Source organism: Nelumbo lutea, chromosome 2 (genome assembly GCF_056320005.1).
Source record: "Nelumbo lutea isolate HS-2025 chromosome 2, American lotus-T2T, whole genome shotgun sequence".
NCBI lineage: Eukaryota > Viridiplantae > Streptophyta > Magnoliopsida > Proteales > Nelumbonaceae > Nelumbo > Nelumbo lutea.
The window spans coordinates 73,737,064-73,759,226 of NC_142685.1; the positions used below are offsets into that span (position 1 = coordinate 73,737,064).

Genomic DNA, 22,163 nt, shown 5'->3' on the forward strand with positions numbered 1-22,163 from the left:
CTTTCCAAGGAAAACTTCCCAACAAAGTGCCTGAATTTTAGGAGGGATTGACATACTTCAAATTTCTTTCACCGGTAAATTTACCCCAAAGGTTGAAGGCTGAACTAAGAAGTTGAAAAAAGAAGCATAAGTCAAAAGACCAACTGAGGTAGTGGACCAAACCCTGGTGTCCTCTACATTTTGAGCCAAAGAAAAAGTCAAGACTGGCCAAACAAATAAGGAGAGATTCACATTCTGTTTCCCTAATGCCCCTTCAAAATCCAAGATCCCAATTTATGCTCGACGCAGAGAAGTTCACAAACCTAGAGATGGGTTCAAATTTATAGCAGGAAAGTGCATAAAGCGCAGGAAATTGGACCTTTAATCGTTGTGCACCTATCAAAAGGTCCTCTCAAAACAAGACTCTCAAACCATTTCCCACATCATACCGGATGAGATTCACAAAAGAAAGATATACCTCATAAATTGATTTCTAGGGAAAAATGAAGTTGCATTGGAGGTTACCTTTGCATCCCAGCCATTGTGCATCCGACCATGTATACTTACAATTACTTTGTGCCAAAGCCTATCACTTTCCAAAGGAAACCTCCACAGCTATTTTCCTAAAGGGCTAAATTCTTTTGGGTTACATTTCCTATACCTAGCCCACCCTTTGGTTTACTAATTTGTTCCCATTTCACCAGTTGTCTTTCTTCCCATCCCCTGGTTCCCACAAGAAGCCCCACAATTACTGTGCCAAAGCCTATCACTTTCCAAAGGAAACCTCCACAGCTATTTTCCTAAAGGGCTAAATTCTTTTGGGTTACATTTCCTATACCTAGCCCACCCTTTGGTTTACTAGTTTGTTCCCATTTCACCAGTTGTCTTTCTTCCCATCCCCTGGTTCCCACAAGAAGCCCCACAATTACTTTGTGCCAAAGCCTATCACTTCCCAAAGGAAACCTCCACAGCTATTTTCCTAAAGGGCTAAATTCTTTTGGGTTACATTTCCTATACCTAGCCCACCCTTTGGTTTACTAATTTGTTCCCATTTCACCAGTTGTCTTTCTTCCCATCCCCTGGTTCCCACAAGAAGCCCCTCAATAACTTTTCTAGTTGCCCAACAATTTTTGCAGAGATATGGAAGGTGGACAAATAATATATGGGAAGATTACCTAAGGTAGCTTTGACTTCCACCCAAAGAAATGTAGCTTCTTTTCTGAAGTGTCAATCTTTTAACATTTCACTCTAGCACAGGCTTCCAGAAACTCTCAGATCTAGGGTTTCCACCCAAAGGCAGTTCAAGGTACTCCGTACTCCAAAGGCCAATTTTTGACTTCACACCCTAAGAACTCTACTATTCTAAAGGTTTCCTCCTCTTGCAAATTCAATCCTGCCAAACAACTGTTAGGAACCTGCCTAACTCAGGGCTTCTTCGAGGGAGCCAACCTCCACAGTAAGAGAGAGGTTTGTTCTAAAAATTCCTTCAATGCCTCCTCCCTTCTTGATTTTATTTATTCTGTTTACATTCTAATTGTTACAACAGACTGCACACTTGTTTTTGTTCTGTTACAACAAATTGTTCAACTTGCTTTTCAGTTATGCTGATGTGGCTTCTTTCTGTCATGGCCTCTTTTTGTATACTTGGCTAACAACCTTCAGTTCTGTAGAGCTCTCAACAATTCCCCCCCCCCCGGTCCTTAAAAGAGGCCTTGCCCTCAAGGTCTAAATCTGGGAAGCGATTCTGGAGATCAAGATAAGGTTCCCAAGTAGCATTGGTTTCTGGAAGATGAACCCATACTTAACGAAAATTTACAACGCGTGCTAGTTCCATTTGAAGTTGTCTGTCCTCCGAAAATGGTGGTAATGTGGAACCTGTAACAGCCCTAGGTTTGGGCCATTTCTTAAGCACAGAGACATGAAAAACGGGGTGAAGTTTGGATGTTGGTGGTAGATCCATCTTGTAGGCTACTATACCAATCTTGGCAGTGATCTGGAATGGGCCAACATACCTTGGGCTGAGTTTATTCCAGCCAGAGGGCCCTGGGTTGCCTGTCTGCTCCCATCAAAATTCAGTTTTAGAAAACCTTGTGGAGGGGAGCCCAGTTTGTAGAAAACCTTGCTACTGCTGTCCAGTTCCTCCATAGGTCATTAAAGGAGAAAGAATGAAATAGTTACATAGATTTTAACCAATATATTGCCCTTGCAATCCTTCAATGCCTGGCTGCTCCTTTCCTTCTCTTGGGATAATCTTGAATTCCTTTCTTCCCACACTGTCCAAATCAGCGCTGCTCTTGCACACCTCTACATTCTTCTTCCTCTTTTATGGGGCCATGAGAAGGTAGATGAATTGAACAACAAACTTAAATCTGCTGGCATCTCCCACACCCAAATAGAGATAAGATTCATCCCCGAAGCTCTGCAATGACATCACAGGATAGAAATAAATGATAACAGTCCTCACCATGAGATCTGCAAAGGGTACACCAGTTAGGAGAGATACAAATAAAGGGTCTTCTCTTTTGTAGGTTATCCATGGTGTTGACTTCCCCATGGCACACTTTCCAAGAAAAAGGCATTACCTTAGGGGGGACCGGCCTACACCAAACTTCTTTGGAAGGGAAAGCCTGTTGAGGGGAGGTATTACAAAGTGACTTAAAAAAGGAACCACAAGAAAATAACCCTTTGGGGTGAGGGGCCCAAATCCTCTTTTCTAGCAAAGAAGAATCCAACCACACTTTTTCAAGGAGGCAAAGCAAATTAGCCAAACAAATAACTTCCTCATCCCTTAACCCTCAATGAAAACCCAAATCCCAAGACAAGGCCGACGGATTTAACAGAGAAGGAAGGAATTTTGAAATCGCCTCATTTTTAAACCAAGAAACAGAAAACAAGGAAGGGAAAAAATCTTTAAGAGGGAGATCCCCAACCCAAGTGTCTTCCCAAAAACAAACAGAAGTTCCAGAACAAGTATTATACCTGACACAACTGAGAAACTTTGGGAGAATTTTGTGGATTGCCTTCCAAGGTGTTGCCATGTTAGCCCTTCTTGATGCACCAGCATCCCATCCATTCTGAGTATCCATAATACTCTTCACCACTTCATGCCAAAGCCTCTCTAGCTCCAAAGGTTATCTCCATAACCACTTCCCCAACAAAGCCAAATTCCTTTTAATCAAATTTCCTAAACCTAATCCCCCTTCCTCTTTGCTTCTACCCAAAACCTCCCATCTGATCAAATGATCATTTTTCCCCTCTCCTAGCTCCCAAAGGAAGTCTCTCATCAATTTTTCTAATTTTTTTGCTTCCCTAGGCGGTATCCTAAAGACCGAGAGGTAATAAGTAGGTAGGTTTGTAAGAGTAGCTCTTATCGAAGTTATCCTTCCACCCAACAAGATGTAGTTTTTCTTCCACACCACTAACCTCTTGTCAAACTTCTCTATGACTGGAGTCCAAAACCTACTCTCCCTAGGATTTGCCCCTAATGGAAGCCCTAAGTAGGACATAGGCCAAGAGGAAGTAGAGAATTCAAGGCAATGTGCAATCTCATCATTCTCCAAATTAATCCCCGCTATGCAGCTCTTTTCTAAGTTGATTTTCAAGTTGGAAATTTCTTCAAAGGTCTTTTTTTATCAATAACTTTGAAAATTTTATTGACTAAAATACTTTAGGATACAACAAGAAGTTACAAAAGAAATCAACATAGTAAGCTGACCCAGTACAGAATTACAAATGTGCCCAAAACACATATGTTCTTTGAACCCCTTGCTTTGCTAAGCTATCTGCCAAACTGTTGACAGATCTCCTTACCCATCCCACCTGAATTGACATGTTCCTTGACATCCATTTAAATCTTCTGAAATCATTCTTCAACTGCCATGTCACAATTTTTTCAAAGGTCTTAATCACCTCCTTTAAGTTTCCCACCTTCTCACTAAAGCCTCCATCACAAAATATCATTAAATCATCTACAAACTGAAGATGGGTGACTGGAACTTGGTTTCTGCCTATTATCCAACCCCTTATGACCTCTTCCCTATCAGCCCTAGTGATAATTCAACTAAAAACATCAGCTACCAAGGTAAAGAGAAAAGGTGAAAGGGGATCCCCTTGCCTAATGCCCCTACAGGCTGGAAAGAAGTCCCTAACCACTCTGTTTACTAGGATGGAAAAGTGACAATAACTTACACAACCCATCATCCAACTGCACCACCTTCCCCAAATCCACAATTCCTCATCACCTCTAACAGAAACTGCCAATCCACTAGATCATAGGCTTTCTCTAGGTCTAGCTTGCAAACAAAACCTCTTTTCCTAGATCTCTTCATTTCCTCCACGTACTCATTTGCAATCAAGATCTGATCAATTATCTGACGTCCTTGAATGAAGGCCCCTTGGGCTCAACTAATGATGGATGGGAGGGCTACTTTAATCCTCAAAGAAAGATGCCTTTGGAGGCTCGCCTTGGTTTGGGTTGTTTGTTTCCCTTGAAAATCTTAAAACATTGAAATCTACCCCTAGACACCAAGGTCCCTACAACCATAGTTGTCAAGGCGACACCTAGGCGACAAGATGCCCTTGGAGGCTCACCTCGCCCAATCACCAAGAAGTTTTGTGTACTATGTTATAAAATACTTTTATATTTTTTATTTTTTGACATTATAATTATAAAATAGACATTATTAAACTAGAATATTCATTTTATGTGTTTATATACTAATTTCTTTCTATTATTTTTTTATTTGTTAGGGTTTAATCAACACAACCATTGCTAATTGTTCTATTGAACCCATGGTTCAACGTATCAATACACCTTTGTATATAGGCAAAGGTGTATCGGTACTTATAATGATACTCCCCCTATTTTCTTTATTTTTTTTTTGTTTTTCAATTTCATTTTTAAATATAATTATATATATTATTAACAAAAAATGGGTTCCTGAAAACACCTATCAACAGGTGCATCGGGAACCCAAAGATACAATGCAATATGCCCGCTACGAGGTGTATTATATCGAAATTTCGATCCTCGATTGAACCCTCAAAGATTTCAAAATTTGAACCAATAAGGGAAGACTTTAAAAATTAAAATTTTGTCTAATCAACACATTTTCTTTTTCCACCTTTTCTTTTCTTCATTTCCTATAACAAAAGTAGGGGTCCAGCCCCTATACTTTTTTAATGTTCCTTCCTTTCTTCTTTTTCTTCTCATAAAATATTGATTTTTCAAGACTTAAACATGAAACTTATACTTCTCTTATGAAAAATTATGGATAATTATTAAGGAAAGATAGTTATGGAAACTAGGGAACTACCCTAGTATATATGGTTTTACTTAAAAAAATCCATCGCCTAGGTGTCCCCTAGGTGCCCACCTAGGCAACTAGGCGACAAGGTGCCCCCTATCACCTAACCTCACCTTGGCACCTTGAAAACTATGCCTACCACAATCCTCTTATTGCACTAAACTCTTCCCAAAACTGGTCTCTCTATAAGAATTTAGACCGTACGCATTTGTCAAAACCAGTCCCTCCCATCATTTGTACTTTTAATTTTGATTGAGACTGAGTAGTTTCCAATGAGCTCCTCCAAGCACTCCATCTCCCCATTTTTCCATACAGTGAGTATTTCCCCTAAGGTTCACCAAGAAGGTGCAAAAGCCAAGCTTAGGCCTCTAATTCCCCAAATGCTTCTAATCCACATGCTATCTATCTTTGAAAGTTTAGTTTCCTAGACCATAAATATTACTGTAAAGTAAGTGATTCGTTAAGACTATGTTTGGTTTGAAGGAAAATGCAGTGAAAGGAAGGGAAAGGTAGGGAAACCTTTGCAAACCTTGTATAGGTTCCCCTGTCTTTACCTTCCTTTCCCTACCTTTTCCTTCAAACCAAGCATAGCCTAAGAAAAAAATCAACTACGGAAAACCCCTGTACAAAGAGAAATGAACGAGAATATACAAAATAACCCAAAAACAGCCTATTACAGCCTCAATCCCACCAAACAAAAAACAAAACTACCCACTCCTTACAAACAACAAAAAAAATAAATAAATAAACTCAAAAAAGACACTTGGATGTCTTCCAAACATCGGGTGTATTGCCAGCCATGAGTGGATCATCCCCAGAATTTTCCTCAGAACATCTTCTTTTGAGTTCTGAGTTCCTTCAAATAATCTGTTAACTCTTTCACTCCACGCAGCCCACAAATCAGCTGCGGCAATAATGCTCCATGTCGCCTTTCCAGCCTTACTTAGACCTCCCAGCCACCTAGCCTCTATGAGTCCCCTTAGTTTCAGCTTTGCACCAAATAATTCCACCACTCTTAACCACACCCAGTGAGGAAATCCACAATGTAACAGCAGATGGCTAGAGGACTCCACATTCCCAATACATAGGGGACATGCCATGTCTACCACTTCTAACCCTCTTTTGACTAAATTCTCTTTGGTTAGAATCTTATCCAGCACTGCCAAGCAAACAAAAAAGGCTATCTTTGAAGACACAGCTCTAATCCATATTCTTTGGCATGGAAAAAAGATGTCTTCCTCCTTTGATACAAAAAAAAAGAGTTCACAGAGAATACACCTGACTTCTCAAAGCACCACATTCTTTTATCTTCCCCTATTGCAGGTATGTTTGAGTCATACAGAAGCTGGAGCAATCTGATTAGGGGTGCCACCTCCCAATCATTTAAATTTCTCCTGAACTGGGGGTTCCAAGTGCAATGGCCATTCTGTCTTTCCAAACAGTCAGCAAATGGTTGCATTTTTTGTTTGTGGTGATTTCAAACAGGTCCGGAAATGCATTCATTGAAGGGCCCTCTTCACACCAGTTATCCTTCCAAAAGAGAACCCTCCTACCATTTCCCACTTTGTATTTTATTCCCTTCAAAAACTGGGGCTGAATTTTTTGTATTGCCTCCCTTCAAAAACGGAGGTACAGACATGGCATTCTCCCTTTGGGTCACCATATCTCCTTTTCCTGGTTCTAATGCTTCCCCCTCCTAGGCCACTAGACTCACCTTCTGCTTCAATTTTCCTATTCTCCTCTTCAAGTTTAAAGGCACAAGGGTTCTCAACATTCATAGCCATCTGGCCTAGAACTGGATCTACACACACAAAAAAAAGGAGGGCAAGAGAACACAGGGTTAAACATGCAAACAGGAATGGAGGAAAAAGGGAAAAAAAAAGGGAATTAAAGGAGGAAGGGAGCCCTTCTTGGTCACCTTCCTCTTGAAAAACCACCTAGGCTACTAGACGCAGGTGGGCCAGGTGGTTTCTCAATGCAAATTAGTAATACTTCTGGGAGAGAGGTTTTACTGTTGAATAAGATAAAGATGATAAGATTTTGATCAAAAAATAAATATCATAAGATTGTGTTAGTACCTGATACAGAAATTATCCTTCTCTTTGTCCCTTATCCTCAATTTTTAGTACCATAAATGCAGAAGAGTATGAATTAGTTTGATTGACAAGTTTGGATGGAAATTTTGGAGTAGGTTATTGCTATCATAACTAGAACAAGTGTTTTCAGATGCTGAAGCATGAGACAAAGCAATCAGCTTTCCAGAGGTATGCAGCACAAGCATGCTTTTTTTAATAAGTAGAATACACAAAGATAAGAGAGAAGAATTTGCCAAGATGTGTGTGTGCCTGTGAGAGAAAGAGATAGTAAAAGTTTAATAAATAAAAGTTTAGTTTTGTGATTCTGATCGTTCTCTCTTGCTCTTGGATAGCCATGACCAACATTGGGTAATGGCCCAATGAATATGTAATATCTACCAAAGAAAAGTTTGTCACAGATGCCAACTTTAAATATATTCCTCCTAAAAACATCCAAACCACCAAATCAGCTAAACCATCAAAGTAGATACCTTAGTATTTGGTGTTGCAGCAAACCTCGAGCATTTCCAACAACAGGTTTCCAAGCTTCAACATCATTGCGCTTATTTACAGGAGGTGGCTCTAGTCCATAACGAGACATCTCTAGGGTTGCAGGAGGCTTGGCAGCTCTAACACGTTCATATTCTCTAGCAAGCATAGGGTGATTCTGAGATGTAGTTTCCAAGATTAGACAGCATGTGGCCAATGTATTGTTTCACTTAGTAGATATTTCATTAATGCCAGCTATTCTTAACCATGTTTCCCCTCATATCTGTTTTTTTTTTTGCCTGATCGAATTCATAATTTCATAGTGAGTCTACATAATTGGCACTGTTAAAAGAAACACGACTCATACTTCATATTGTTCACCATACCAAAACTTGTCGAAATCAAGACAAACGGTTGCAAACTAAACATTTATAAGAAAGCATTTTGTGAACTATGAATTGTACATGAAATGGAATTACTGGATAACCATGCCTATAGTGTACCCTTTTCTTCTCATACAAAACCATTAAAACTAATCAGAATTGAATATGAAACCCATCCCAAAAATTCTATACTATTTTCTACCTTTCATTTAAAAAATAAAAAAATAAAAATAAAAAATTGTAGCTAAAGTGAGATATGATGTTCGAGGAGAAGATATAAAAGAAAATTAAAAGATCATTAAGAGTTGAGAAGGAGCAAATAATGCTGAGCCTTCAGGTTGTATATGCCATTGCCACAAAAGTCATTTCATTGACAACGATCATTTATTTCCACCAAATTTTATCAATGCATGCTATCAGTTTCTTAAGATGAATCCTCAATCTCAACTCAGATCAGTCTCAATCCCAATTATTTGGGGAAACTATACTAATATGGCCATAGAATCCTCAGCATTTCCATTACTTGATGATTAGGTTAATCTGAGAAGTCTTAGATCGCACAAAGATTATGACCCGATTTCTCAAGTAAAGCTAGTCTCACAAACCATGTAAACAGGGTCTAACCTAAGGGACGTTAAGTTTTTCTCTTTCTTGAACTGTTTCTTTATGTAACTTCAGAAACCACACTATCCACAAAGCATCCGGAATAATCAAAACCATAACCAAAAGGGCAATACACTAATAAACCCTAAATTCCTAGCAAGCATCTCTTCAAAAATTCGAAAACAAATAAAATGAAGGACTGTAATGAGCCCTAATATAGAGCATGAGAGAAGCAGTCACCTCGAAGTTCAACATGGGAACGGAAGGGAGATCTTTGAGGAAATCAGCTGGCTTCTTGGTACTCCGTCGCATCTCTTCTTCGACCAACCTGTTGACTTCTTTCTTCATGGCGTCGTAGTCATCGTCAATGTAAGGAAGTGCGTCGATGATTTCTTCTTTCGAAACGCCGGGCCAGGCCGGCCGGGACGCTTCAGGAGGTGCTTCTAGCAGTAATATCTCTCCGTTATTCGCCATTCTCTCCCGCCACCGCTTGCTTGCCTCCCGAATTCAGAGGGTGAAATGGAATTTACTACGAACGGAGGGCTCTGTTGCAGCGGAAGAGAAAGGAGGGGCCCTCTGGGTCTTCGTTCCTAGGTGGCTCAGTTGGTATGTTAGCCGACTCTGGGGAAGGCAGGGGTCATTAGTGTGGAGATTAGCTGAACGCGATGGTTGTTCAACGGGCGGAACCGATGACGGATTCTGCACTTACAAAACTGTGCTCTTACCGTTTTCACAGCCCTTTTCAGCCGTGCATTAGGAATATATGTGTGATTTCGATCCACGGCCGAAAATGCTGTGAGAATGGTGTGAGGATTAAATTCGATTTTTATGGAAGCAATAAGAATTTTTTGGAACATTTTTGCTTTATTATCTTGAACTATTGAGGTAGTATCAAATTAGTATGGGAGTTTTCAAATGTGTCATTGCAGTATTTAAACTCTCAAAAAGTGTCAAGTTGATCCTTGTCGTTAATCAACCGTTGGCTATATGTCGAAAATGTCAAAACTACTCTTCAAAAGAAGAAATTGTTCATTGTTTTCTATCTTGAGACCGAACGGGTTTAGGTGTTTGATATACTAAACTAATCAAGCTATTGTCTTCTACCTTTAGATCTGAAACACATTATTATTGTCTAGTTATTTCTTTGCTTTTAATTATTGTTTCCCTCTATCATATTTCATAATCGGTTCAGTGTCTTATTTTGAAGGGATAGTTTTGATGTTTTCAATAGATAATTGACGGTCGGTTAACGACAAAGACCAAGTTGACACTTTTTGAAAGTTTAGGTATTGTAGTGATACATTTGAAAGTCCGAGTACTAACTTGACACTAGCCCCAAAGTTCAAGGTAATAAAGTGGAATTTTCCACAATTTTTAATACTAATAACAAACTAATGGGACCCACACCTTTCATAGTGGGTCCATCAGTTCAATGGAGTAGAATATTACCATTTGTTCCACGGCCCGCTGAATAGCTATTGCATTCAATAGGGGTGTAATCGAGTAGAACCGAGCTAAACTTTGAATATGCCTAGGCTTGGCTTGACTAAAATACTATTAGATTCGAGTTTGACTTGAACTATATTTTTTTGCTTGAGATCAATTTGATTAAATATTCAATGAACTCGAGTTCGCCTTGAAAGCACAAAAATAAATATAGTTGTACCCTATACTTTGGGGTAGTGATAGATAGGTACCCTTAACTTTCAATCGCAACACTTGAGTACCCTAAACTCTTAAAAATACATTAGGTCCTTCTATTAGTTAAACATTACATAATTTCAAAAATACTCTTCTTGTGTATTTTTTAAATCATTCTAAAGAGTAGAATCATTATTAGAGAATGTCACCAAAAATTTTGAATATGTTATTTTGTTGTCCATGTGAGAACGTCATCATGAGAATGATTAATTTCATAAATACATGAGAAGGGTCTTTTTTTGCATTCTATAATGTTTAACAGAATACTAATGAATGAACCTAAGTGTCTATTTTTGAGAGTGTAGGGTACTCAAGTGTTGCAATTGAAAGTTCAAGGTACCTATCTGTCACAACCCCAAAATACAGGGTACCTATTGTGTGTGTGTGTATATATATAATATAAAAGTACATTTTTATATTAAATAATATGTGCGTACGTATAAGTATGTATGCATTTGTTAATCGAGCCAAACTTTTTATTGGTCGAGCTCAAACTCGAATAATTAATCAAGCTTACCCCAAGATTTGAACTCAATTTGAGCTTGACTAAAATTGAACTTGAATCGAGCCTAATTGAATTCGGGTCGAACTATTCAATTAGAGCTCAATTCAATTGCAGCCTTAGCGTTAAGCTAATCTGAAGTGTGATGCACATCACCAAATACCAAAAAAAATTAAGGTTTTATATTGAAACCTAGCCTAGGTATGGGGCCAAAATTTTAAACCTAGCCCAATATTTCTAGACCTATATATATATACCAATGATTCATCAAGTCCTCAACAATAGTGTAAGAATGCAATTTAGGGGTAAACATGAATCAAGCTTTATATGAACTTGTGAAAATTTTTATTCAGCTTGGTCAAAATCAAGATTCAAGACATGTTCTCTAATGGGAGATACTCCCAATGCACAACTACAAGTGGCTATTGAATAATAGGGAGGCAACCATGTGGAAACCAAGGATCTCTCAGTGCATCAATGTCCCATCCATTACCTATTAACCAAGTATAGTCTTTTTTAATGTATTCTCTACAACACAACTCAATCATAAAACATTTTCATGAAAATCTTGATGGGGGTATTTTCAAAAAACATGAATCTTATATTTCATACTATGGGAAGCAAAGTATCAACACCGTGACTACTAATGTGGTGGTGGTTGGATGAAAAACAAACATTTGTCACCAAACAATGCTCAAGTATAAAAGTCATCTAGATTTTAAAATAATCTTTTAATATACTTTTTTAAATGTTTTAACTTAATAAATGAACTTAATTTTAAAATCACCCTTTAAAAGCATTAATATTATACAACATAACTAAAATATTCTTATTTAACTTATGATTGTGATGAATGTCGATATATTCATTTCGTCCAAATGACTAAAGCTTTCTGCTCATCTATTTAACAGTAGGCAAATGAAAAAAAAAAAAAACTTATGAATTCGAACGTGAGTCAACTTGTGGACACATGTTTACTCATAAATCATTCACATATTATCATCCATGCAAAAATTATCATATATATTAAAAGAAATATGGCCACATCAGATGGTCTCTCCTTTTTCCCTACCCTAACCCTTCAATTCTAGAGGGTCTCCATTATTTCCTTTCTAAGACTTTCTTTTCTACCTAACTCAGCATGTCACTCTCTCTCTTTTTCGCCTAAGTAATTAGAAACAAAACCATCCCTGATTGTAAATCGTGATGTAATGGGAAAGCAGGACCAATCATGCTTTTTTATCTTAATTTCTCTCTATCATTGGAAACTAACCCCATTGCCAATCTTCAAAACAAATTTGGATGATAAAGATCATTTTATCCCTACAAGTGAATTTGCTCTGTTTCTTCACATTGTCCCTTACTCCCCATTGTCCCTCTCTGTTTATTCTCATTGTCCTTCTCTGGAAATTAGGGCCAGGCGCTCTCTCTATTCCTCATTGTTCTTCCATACTTTTGTTTCTTCCCATCATCACTCAATTTTCTAGATAACAAATCAATAACATAACAGATAACCACAAAGTAGGAGAAAAACAGGTAACTTACATTCACTCTTTGTATCCCTCTTCCCTCATGTTTTTTCTCTTCTTCATGTTTCCTTACGTTACCTCACCATTTTGGATGAAAACAAAGGTAGAGCAGGTCACCACGAAGCAGGGGCGGAATAGTTCACTCACGTTGTAACACTTTGGTCTCCTCCACTATTAAAATAAACCATTGTTTTAGGGATTCAATCAAGAAGTTCAAATACATATCCTTTAATTACTTGCCTAGAGAAGGTAATCAATTTTCAGATGCTTTAACCACCAATGGGTTAGCAACACACTTACCTCCTAATCTGGCAATAGAACCAATCAATCTAAATCGGGATAGTGAACTTGCCTACATGAATAGCATGCTTGAAATCACTACATAAGATGGGGAGTTGAATGGTAAACCGTGGTTGTATGACATCAAAAATTTCTTGTAACATCAAACGTTCCCTGAGGGAGTGAACCTTAAGGTAAGAAGAGCTATAACTAGGTTAGTAGGGCAGTTTACCATATTCGTAGGACTACCCTGGTTGAGATGTTTAGATGAAGAAAAAGTGCAAAGGAAGATGAAGGAAGTGCACGTCGACATATGTGGTCCCCACATTAATGGGCCTATGTTGCCTAAAAAGTTGCTTTGAATGGGATTTTTTTGGATGATGATGGATGAGGAGTGTTGTTGACATATTCAAAAGTGCCATCCTTATCAAGTATTTGATCAAAGGATAAATGCACCTCCCTCAAAGCTATATAGATTCACTACACCTTGGCCTTTTTGAATATAGGGAATTGACATGATTGGTGGTCCATTGCAACCTACGACAAATGGGCACAAGTTCATCTTGGTTGCCATTGATTATTTCATTAAGAGGGTAAAAGCAATGTGCATAACACACTTAACAATGGCCAAAATAGTCCAATTCATCAAGAACAACATAATTGCGAGATATGAAGTACCTTGTGAGATAATCTCAAATAATGGAAAATTTTTCACTAGAAAGGAAGTTACAATTGTTTGCAATCAATTCAAGATTAAGTAATTGCATTCATTCCCTTATCGATCAAGGATGAATGGAGTAGTAGAGGCTGCAAATAAGAACATCGAAAAAAATTTGAAGGAAATGTCTCTTACCTACAAGTCTTGGTAGGACATGCTACCGTATCACTACAAGTAAAATGACTTTTAGCAGCAGCCAAAAACTGTCGCTAAAAGTACTCAAAATTGTCAGTAAAGCTTTTACTCGCAGTCGGCAAACTTCCACTAAAATGGTTGTCGCAAAAAAGTTCTACCGGTAGTTTTAACGACTGCCGGTAAAACTCAAAAACTACTGCTAGAAACAAAACTTTTAGCAGCAGTCGCGACTGCCACTAAAGGGATGTCCTGACTGTCGCTAAAGAAAACTATCACCTTGAAATCAATCTTTAGTGACAGTCTCTGGCAGTAGTTTTTTGAAATTTTCATGCCGCTTTTTTGGTGGATTTATTATTTATTCTGGTACCTTGTGTGTCTCATGAATTACATACATATATGCCAAGTGAAGCTTCATAAGCACAATATTGAAATACACGAAGTAAGCGAATGCATGGAACTGTACCATTGGGATTCTAAAGAATGAAACTAAAGGTATCCTCGCATTTTATCTTATGAAACATGAATCAATTCGGTTTTTCTTTATAGATGCAATTGACATTTATTCCATAGTAGGCAAGATGCACTCCAACAAACACTTGACGTTTCGCATTGAATCTTGCTGATCATTTCTCCCTACTTACTTGTATTACATGTATCAAAGATGAACTCCAAGACAAAAATACCAAGGATAATAAGTTTGATTTCTATTTAGAATTAAATAATAGTTATGGCTAATAGAATCATTTTTGTACAAGCAAGTGTTGTATTATGGATGTTACACTTCTGATTTTGCGCCAGCCCAGAATCTTGTAGAACCAGAAAGTGCTTGTTAACTGCAATCCCAAAGCCATTGCTTGAAAATCAAAACAATAGGCACATTCAATTAAAAAAACAAACAAATGTTATTAATGTCACTAGCAGCACCTAGGTTGCCTCTACTGTTACCTAAAATAAAACCATCCTTGCAAATGTGAAGATGACTGCAAAACAGATTTGTTAAAAACCAACATTAATGAAATCAAAACAGGCGGGCACATTAATTGATATTGCTTCTCTGGTGCAACTAATAGGCTAGCCAAAAAGGCAATTCTACATTTGATCCTTGTTCAACTTGAATCATACAAAAAACATAAGAAATTAGAATAAATCAATAATATTCCCTTTCTCACTAGTTAATGACTTAGAACCTACACAATTTGTTTCTGAGCTAGAGTTGAGTCCAACTCCATTAGCCATTACTTGAAAAGAAATTGAAATGAGCTAATACCATATGCAAAGAACAAGTGGATGTTAGAAATGAGAATTTGGCATTTTTGCAATAATGTCAGGATGAGAAGATACAAGCATCAACCTCATCCTCCATAGTAATGACATCAATGTCATAATAGCATGCCATCTTTAAATAGATGGGGAATTTTACACTCAATTTGCATGTATCTGCAATGGGGGAATGTTTTATTAATTATATATAAAAGGTTGATGTATACAACAGTGTTATCCCAAGTGTCCCAACATAAGGCTTTGCCCTTGCTTGCTCAACTCACAAATACTATTTACAAGTCCCTAATATAACTGGTCCCCCTATTGACTCCTTGTCATTATTAGCAGGTCTTGGAACCCAACTATAAGTTGTTCTCTAACCTATAGCCAGCTGTTCAATCTCTGTCATTATGTGTCTATAATTCTTTCTAAGATTCCATGCTACTATTCTTTTTTAACCAACCCACACTAGTATGAGAATCAGTTCCACCACTAGTTCTCCAAGCTCTAGAAATCTAGCCAATTATGAATTCTTTATACTTGGAGGTTTCTTGGTTTTGAAACTTTGTTGTCATGAATATGGAAAGAAAGATGATTCATTTGTAGGTATGTACAGGACAACATAAGTTCAATGCCTGTATGCCAAACTTTTATGAGGCAATTATATGTCCTTCAGTTTATACCATATTGATTCAACCAATTGTGAATGCCATGTGTGACAAAGGAGTAGTAACCTATCCTTTTGGTAGAGTTCTCCATTCCTTCAAGTGAAACCTCAACTTGCTCTTGGTTTCTCTAAATCTGCTATGCTTTTTGAAATATAAAGCAATTATATATATGGGGTAGCCCTATAACTTAGCTTAAACTAAAATCCAGAAAATATTCCCCAACTACATAAATACAAGTGACATAAGTGAAAGGTAGATAAATAAATACTTGTATAGGAATAATTGAATAAGTAAATGAAAGGCATTAGTTGATTGGCTCATGCGATTTAGCTTCACCCCATCAATCCTGTTTTGAAGCTTTAATTTAGTCTTAACATCATCACAACATTACAAAATTAGGCCTATTATTGTCTATTTTTCATCTTGGAGGGCCTTGATATAAACTTTGATAACCGGTAATTAGTCCTACCAATTCATAACCTGGGGTTTTCCTAGCTCGTGCACATGCCAATACAAAAATTCCCCAATTCTTTTAAAATCTGTCCCAAGATTATTTTTTAAAATCTAATCAACTGTTCTTTTATCGTTAGCCAAGTGAAATGCATACAAGGGTGAAAATGGGACACCAATTCTATATGCTCTACCAACAAAAAGAAGAAAACAAAGAGAAAAATGTCAATCATAGAGCCTCAAGGTACCCTATTTATAAGGGTGCCAATTATATGAAAATACAAAACTACTTTTCTGTTGGAAAGGTATATCTGAGTACAAATTATTCCTACCCATGTCCACTCCAACAAGCTTATTTGCCATTGAGTTAGTGGACCTCAAAATCAACATTCAGTTTGGATGTCAAAGATATGGCCTCTTTTAAAGGATGATTGAGCCTTTCTAGTCCCAAAGGTACATATTTCAATCAACCAGTTACAATTTAGAAATAAAAAAGGCTATTACCCAATGTCACTCCCAGCTTTGGGGTCTTGAGAGAACTTGACTGGATACTGACCTAACCTTTGGCATTCTTTTGCATAAAGTGGTCACTCTCAGACTTGAACCCGGATATTCACACTTGTCAGCCTCAAATTTTACCTTTACACCAAGCAATGGCACCTCAGGTCACTCTTAGATCGATACCAGATCATCCATAATCATCCATAGTCATCATTTGACTTATATGGAGGTAACTGAGTTGAGGGAATTTTTAGAATTGGTCCATCACAGTTGAAATTGTTCTAAGAAGGCTAGTAGGCATATTAAACTCATGGATCTCTAAAAAAGGATTTCATGGAATTACTCTTGAATAGTTTTATACCTTGTCAGGGTTGTGCTTATTATTATACAGCCTAGCTCCAAATGTATTGAACCTAGTTATACAAGAGAATACATTACTTTAGTTTCTTTTTAACTACAATACAATTACATTACTATTTCAAAAAGAAAAAAAATGCATATAGAACAAGATATGCATTCTCCAGTTGAACATAATAAAAATAAATAATGATCTTTGGTTTATTTGACATTTTGGATTATAGTGTCATTCCTTGGGATGATTTTCATTTAGTTTGAGTCTTATGCAAAATGTAAGCCTTAGATTTTCTTTTCTTCTGCATTGCTAAATAACACTCTAATCTGAATACAGCGTTAATTGACAGTGAATATCCGTTTATAAATTGTGTAGATTAGTTGTTGTAAGGTTTCACGGTCATCATTGATGTGACCATATATTTAGGGGATAAGGGACAAGAATCAAAGATCCTTCATACCATGCCCAAGCTAGAAATAGATTTCTATTATGTATATACATAAAACAGGGCATGCATAGATATGTACTTGTGTATTTGTTATTCATAATGTTCTTGGATTTTGGAAATTCATTTCTAGAGTTTATCATAATCATGAATATAGTTGACTCCAAAACAATATTTAATATAATGATTAATCTTTATCAGTTTGAATGGTGTATTGCTAATTAATGCAACTTGGAAAGGTCTATCCACTAAATTTTCAAGAACATAAAATTGATGAAATGGTAGACAAAGCCATGGCATCTACATTCAATTCAAAGAAAAGGAATACCCAACTCCAAGATAATTACAGAAATCTTCTAAAAAATTAAAAGAAATTAGTGATAGGGAAATCAAAAAGAGCTTAGGTGTCAAATGCCTTCAGGGTATGCTAGAGGAGTCTTCATACTATAACTTTTGTTTACTCATTCAGTGGTTCTGATGAAGAAAGTGATTGAGAGGTAATTCTTCAAATACCTTCTATTGTGGATTTAACTAGGGATTCTAAATAAGATTATTTCATTGTTTACCCAATGCGTCTCCCTAAAAGGATTTCTTATAGCCTTAGCATTAATAGGCAAAAGATATTAACATGGACCCATGGATAGTGATTTTATGTTTCAACACAACCAATAACTTTTATACTTGGATAGGCAACACTCCAGATGCCTTAACATTTATTTTTTCTTTGTTACCAAGAAAAAATGGATATTAGTGAAATTTTAGATAGGATTGTGGCGACAATTCGTTGGTATTTCAAAGGATTTTTAAAGATATGTGAAAATGATAAATAGTTATTGATGAAGTGCGATCCGGCCAGTCTTAGCTATCAACGACCTTGCTTCTAAACTGAATAGCAGGGAACCTGAAACGGGGGAGATGAGGAAGCTTCGGGGGGAACCCGGTGTAACAACTCCGAAGCTTAAGTTAGGATTCTTCAAAAGCAAGATAAAACCAGATAGCGCAAAGTTTGCATAGCTCGTTTGTTGGGGGCAGGGAGCTCTTATAAACACTTCATGCACTCGCTCCGAGGCCCTTGTCAGGTCGGGTACGATTACCCTTGCGCTTGTCAATTCGGCCGTCGTCCTTTCTACTGAGACAGAACCGTCACTGCCTAACCGTCTAACTGGAGATGGCGGCGTCAGTGGCGGTGGCAGGTGGCCATTTAGAGTGATGCTGCCAAACGTCAGATCCCAAGTCAGTCAGGCGTGGCGCCCTCGGGCACGGACTTCCCCTAGTGTCAGGCATGGTACGACTTGTTTGGCTTTGGTGCCCAGAAGGTGATGCAAAGTGCTGAGCGAGGCGGTCTTGAGCTCGGAGGTATCTATAGGGCAGGTCAGTTTCGGCGAGGTGTATCCCGAACTGTTACAAGGTGGGTCAGTTCGGCGAAGTGTATCCCGAGCTGTTACAAGGTGGGTCAGTTCGGCGAAGTGTATCCTGAGCTGTTACAAAGTGGGTCAGTTCGGCAAAGTGTATCCCGAGCTGTTACAGGTGGGTCAGTTCGGCGAAGTGTATCCCGAGCTGTTACAGGTGGGTCAGTTCGGCAAAGTGTATCCCGAGCCATTACAAGGGTCAGTTCGGTGAAGTGTGTCCCCTTGTTCCCGCCTAGGCTTGGCCCCTTTTGCCGAGCTGTTGTTTCTGCCACGTCACATGAGAGAGGTCGGGCCAAATCTTCCTTCATCAATTGCCCCCCACTCCTTGCGTCGGGGGTCTTGCCATGGTGCGGGGAGTTTTCGCAAGGTAGCTGGTGGATTTGTCCCGTCCTTCGAACCTTCACTGTTCGAGACGCTTTTTCTAGGGTTCTTTCGGTTTTCGAGAAGGCTGGAAACGTGCTTACTCAAGAACGCTGGTGGTTGTGACCGCGCGTTTTAAATTTCAAACCAATTCGCGCCGCTGGGACGTGACAGCGGGTCATTTCAAAAAGGCACGCCACTGCTGTACGTGTGCGATCGACTGTCAAGGAGACGTGCGGCGCATCAGTTTCGAAAAGACGCGTGTCGAAGCGACGTCGGTTTCAAAAAGATGCGCTGACGTTTCGCTTTTTTCGGAAAGACGTGCGCCAATCACGTCTCGACCTTAAGGGTTGTGCGGTCAGTAAGAACGTGGGCCGTCGGATCGTCTTTGGTCTGCACGGTCGATTCTTGGTTACTGTAGCTATAAATAGTGGGGGACCCCGGTTGTTGTCACTTCTGCGGTTTGTCTACTGAGTTCGCATCCAACCTTTCAGCTCGCGTCCAACTCTTTTCCAGCTCGCGTCAAGGCTAGTTATACAGTTCACGGTTCTTTGGTTTTACTTCAAACTTTCCGGTGAGTACTTTCTTGAATTCGTCTTTTCCCCAATGTCTAGCTTTGATAGCTCAGACGATTCTTCGAGTACGGCCGATGTAGGTTCCACCAACCGAGCCGTGTCCCCAGACTGCCTCAGTGATCTTGAGGTGGAGTTTGAGGACTACGAACCAGTAGGTCGAGTCACTTCGGGCAGTTTGGCGTCTACCTCCCGCTGAGGTCGGATGCTAGACCGGTTTGGCCCTTCGACCATGACGCCTAAGGGGCTTCAATCCATACTTCTGTCTTATAATCTTCCTGGGGGTACACATATTTTATTCCTTCGGGTAGCTTTCCTTGGGAACACGGTCCCGACGAGATCGTGATTTTTCGAGAGCAGCTTGCTGTAGGGTTGCGACTTCCTTTCCATCCCCTTCTCGTCGAAATCATAAAACACTTCGGTGTCACCATTGGCCAGCTTCATCCGAACTCTATTCGGAACCTGGTGGGGACAATTTCCCTTTTTTGCGAACAGAACTTTCCCTTAGACTTAGAGATATTCTCCTCTATCTTGATGCTCAAGAGACAGGTGAGTTCTCTTCCTGGGGGGAGACGGGCGTATTACCTTTCTCCTCGCCAGGGTTTCAAGCTTCTGCACGATCTTCCTAATAAGGTCTCGGCTTGGAAGCGGGACTACTTCGGCGTGCGAAGTGCACAAGGATGGCCCTTTCAGACCGGGTGGGGTGAGGCTGCTCCCGATTTGGGCGTAACTCTTGATAAAGAGACGGTGAAGGGTCTCCGGCAATGGGCACGGCAAGGCTTAAAGTGCCACCACTACTTAACGGAGGCCAAGCTTATTGCAGTCAGCCTGAGTTCGGGTAGGTTTCTGGCTATGCGGCTTTTTTTTTTTTGATGTCGAACTCGTTTTTGTAGGTGTGATGGATGCGGAGAGAACTCGTGGGGGGCATTTGTTCCAAGGTATGAAGAGGAGGAAGCGGGTCGCCAAGCGAACTCGTATCAAGCTGCCCCTGGATGAGGAGCCCCAAGCCCCAGACCATACGCCAGAGGATTTGCCCAGGGAGCCCGAAGTGACTCCACCGGTGCACGAGACTGCCGGGGCGCCTTACGCTGAAACCACTCATACGGGCCCTCCTGCGTACTCAAGTGCTCCTGCTCACTCCAGGTCTGCTCATACGCGGGCTGGGCCCTCAGGCTCGGGAGCTCAAGGGGAGTTTAGGAGCGTGTTGACGCCGAACTACGCTCTTCAGAAGAGTAGGGACGCTACTTTCCCCGAGGAGGTCGCAGCGTGGACCGATCTTCTCTTGAATCAGGTCGCTTGCCGCGCTGTAACACATGCCATGGTGGTAAGTTAGATTCTGCCTTCCTTTTTTATTCTGTTGCTTATGTTGTCATTTGCTCACTTGTTTCTTTTGGTAGGTGAATTCTTCGATTCATGCCTTGGCGGCCCAAGTGGAGAGGAGCTCGCGACAGGCGCGAGCTGCTGAGGCTGCCGCTCATGCTGCTGAAGAAGCCTTCCGTGCTGCAGAGGCAAATACCCGGGCTGCTGAGGCGGATGCTTATGCTGCTGAAGAGGCTGCTCGCGTCGCGATGGCCAGACAGGCGAGGTCTCAGCGTGACGCCGAGGCCATGGGGGTAGTTGTCAAGTATATGGCAGACTTGAAGTTGGATTTGCAGCATCAAGTCGAGTATCTTCAGGAGGACATCAGGGAGAGAACACAGATTTTTTCCCAAGGCATTGAAGACGCCAAGAAGAAGGCAGTTGAAGACTACATTGCCTCCCCGCATTTTCACGATCTGATGGTGGACTCTTACAGGAGTGGGTTCAAGTTGAGCCGGTGGATGATCCGGAATACATACCCCGACCTCGATGTAAGTGCCATAACCACTTCGCGTATAACTCAGGAGATGGCCAATGTTGCCGATGGCGAGCCGGACTCTGAAGGAGAGGCAGGGCCTTCGGGTGTTGTTGAAGTGCCTTCCGATGGCGAAGAAGTGGCTCCGGGCATGTAAATTTTTTTTTGCCAATGTACTGTTTCTTGCAATGGAGTGTCTTTTTCCCCTTGCTCATCTTCCCCGAGCTGTTTCTTTGCCGGGTTATTAAATTTCCATGGTCTTTTATGCTGCAAACTGATTTTTTGCCGAGCTGATAATGTGCTGTCTACGCCGAAGTTCCTCGGCTTGCCTTGTGGCACATAGGGCCTGATTTCGTCCACTTCGCTAGGTGGTTTATAGGTAGTATCGCCTCAAGTTCACGATGTTCCACGTTCGGGGTACTCGTTTGCCTTCCAAGGTTTCGAGTTCGTATGCGCCCCCGAGCGCTGTTTTTACTTTATAGGGCCCTTCCCAATTAGGTCCAAGCTTGCCGATGCCGGGTTCGGGCACCATAATCTTACGGAGGACCAGGTCGCCGACTCGGAAGCTTCGTTGCTTTACTCTGCTATTGTAGTAGCGAGCTACCTGCTGCTG

The 22,163-nt window shown here is 39.9% G+C and overlaps 1 protein-coding gene across 2 annotated transcripts in view; it reads right to left on the reverse strand.

Annotated features, from left to right (window-relative positions):
- MOS4 (modifier of snc1,4) overlaps window positions 1-9,569 on the reverse strand; it is a 53,583-nt gene extending 44,014 nt beyond the window's left edge. For both annotated transcript variants that reach the window (XR_016107430.1, XM_088970818.1), the window contains exons 1-2: window positions 9,076-9,569; window positions 7,852-8,027 (exon numbers count right to left, since the gene is read on the reverse strand). Coding sequence is in view for 1 of the 2 variants with exons in the window: in XM_088970818.1 (XP_088826944.1) it covers window positions 7,852-8,027; window positions 9,076-9,309 (410 nt within the window). In the remaining variant the exon portion in view is untranslated. The remainder of the gene's footprint in view (window positions 1-7,851; window positions 8,028-9,075) is intronic.
- Between the last annotated feature and the right edge of the window lie 12,594 nt (window positions 9,570-22,163).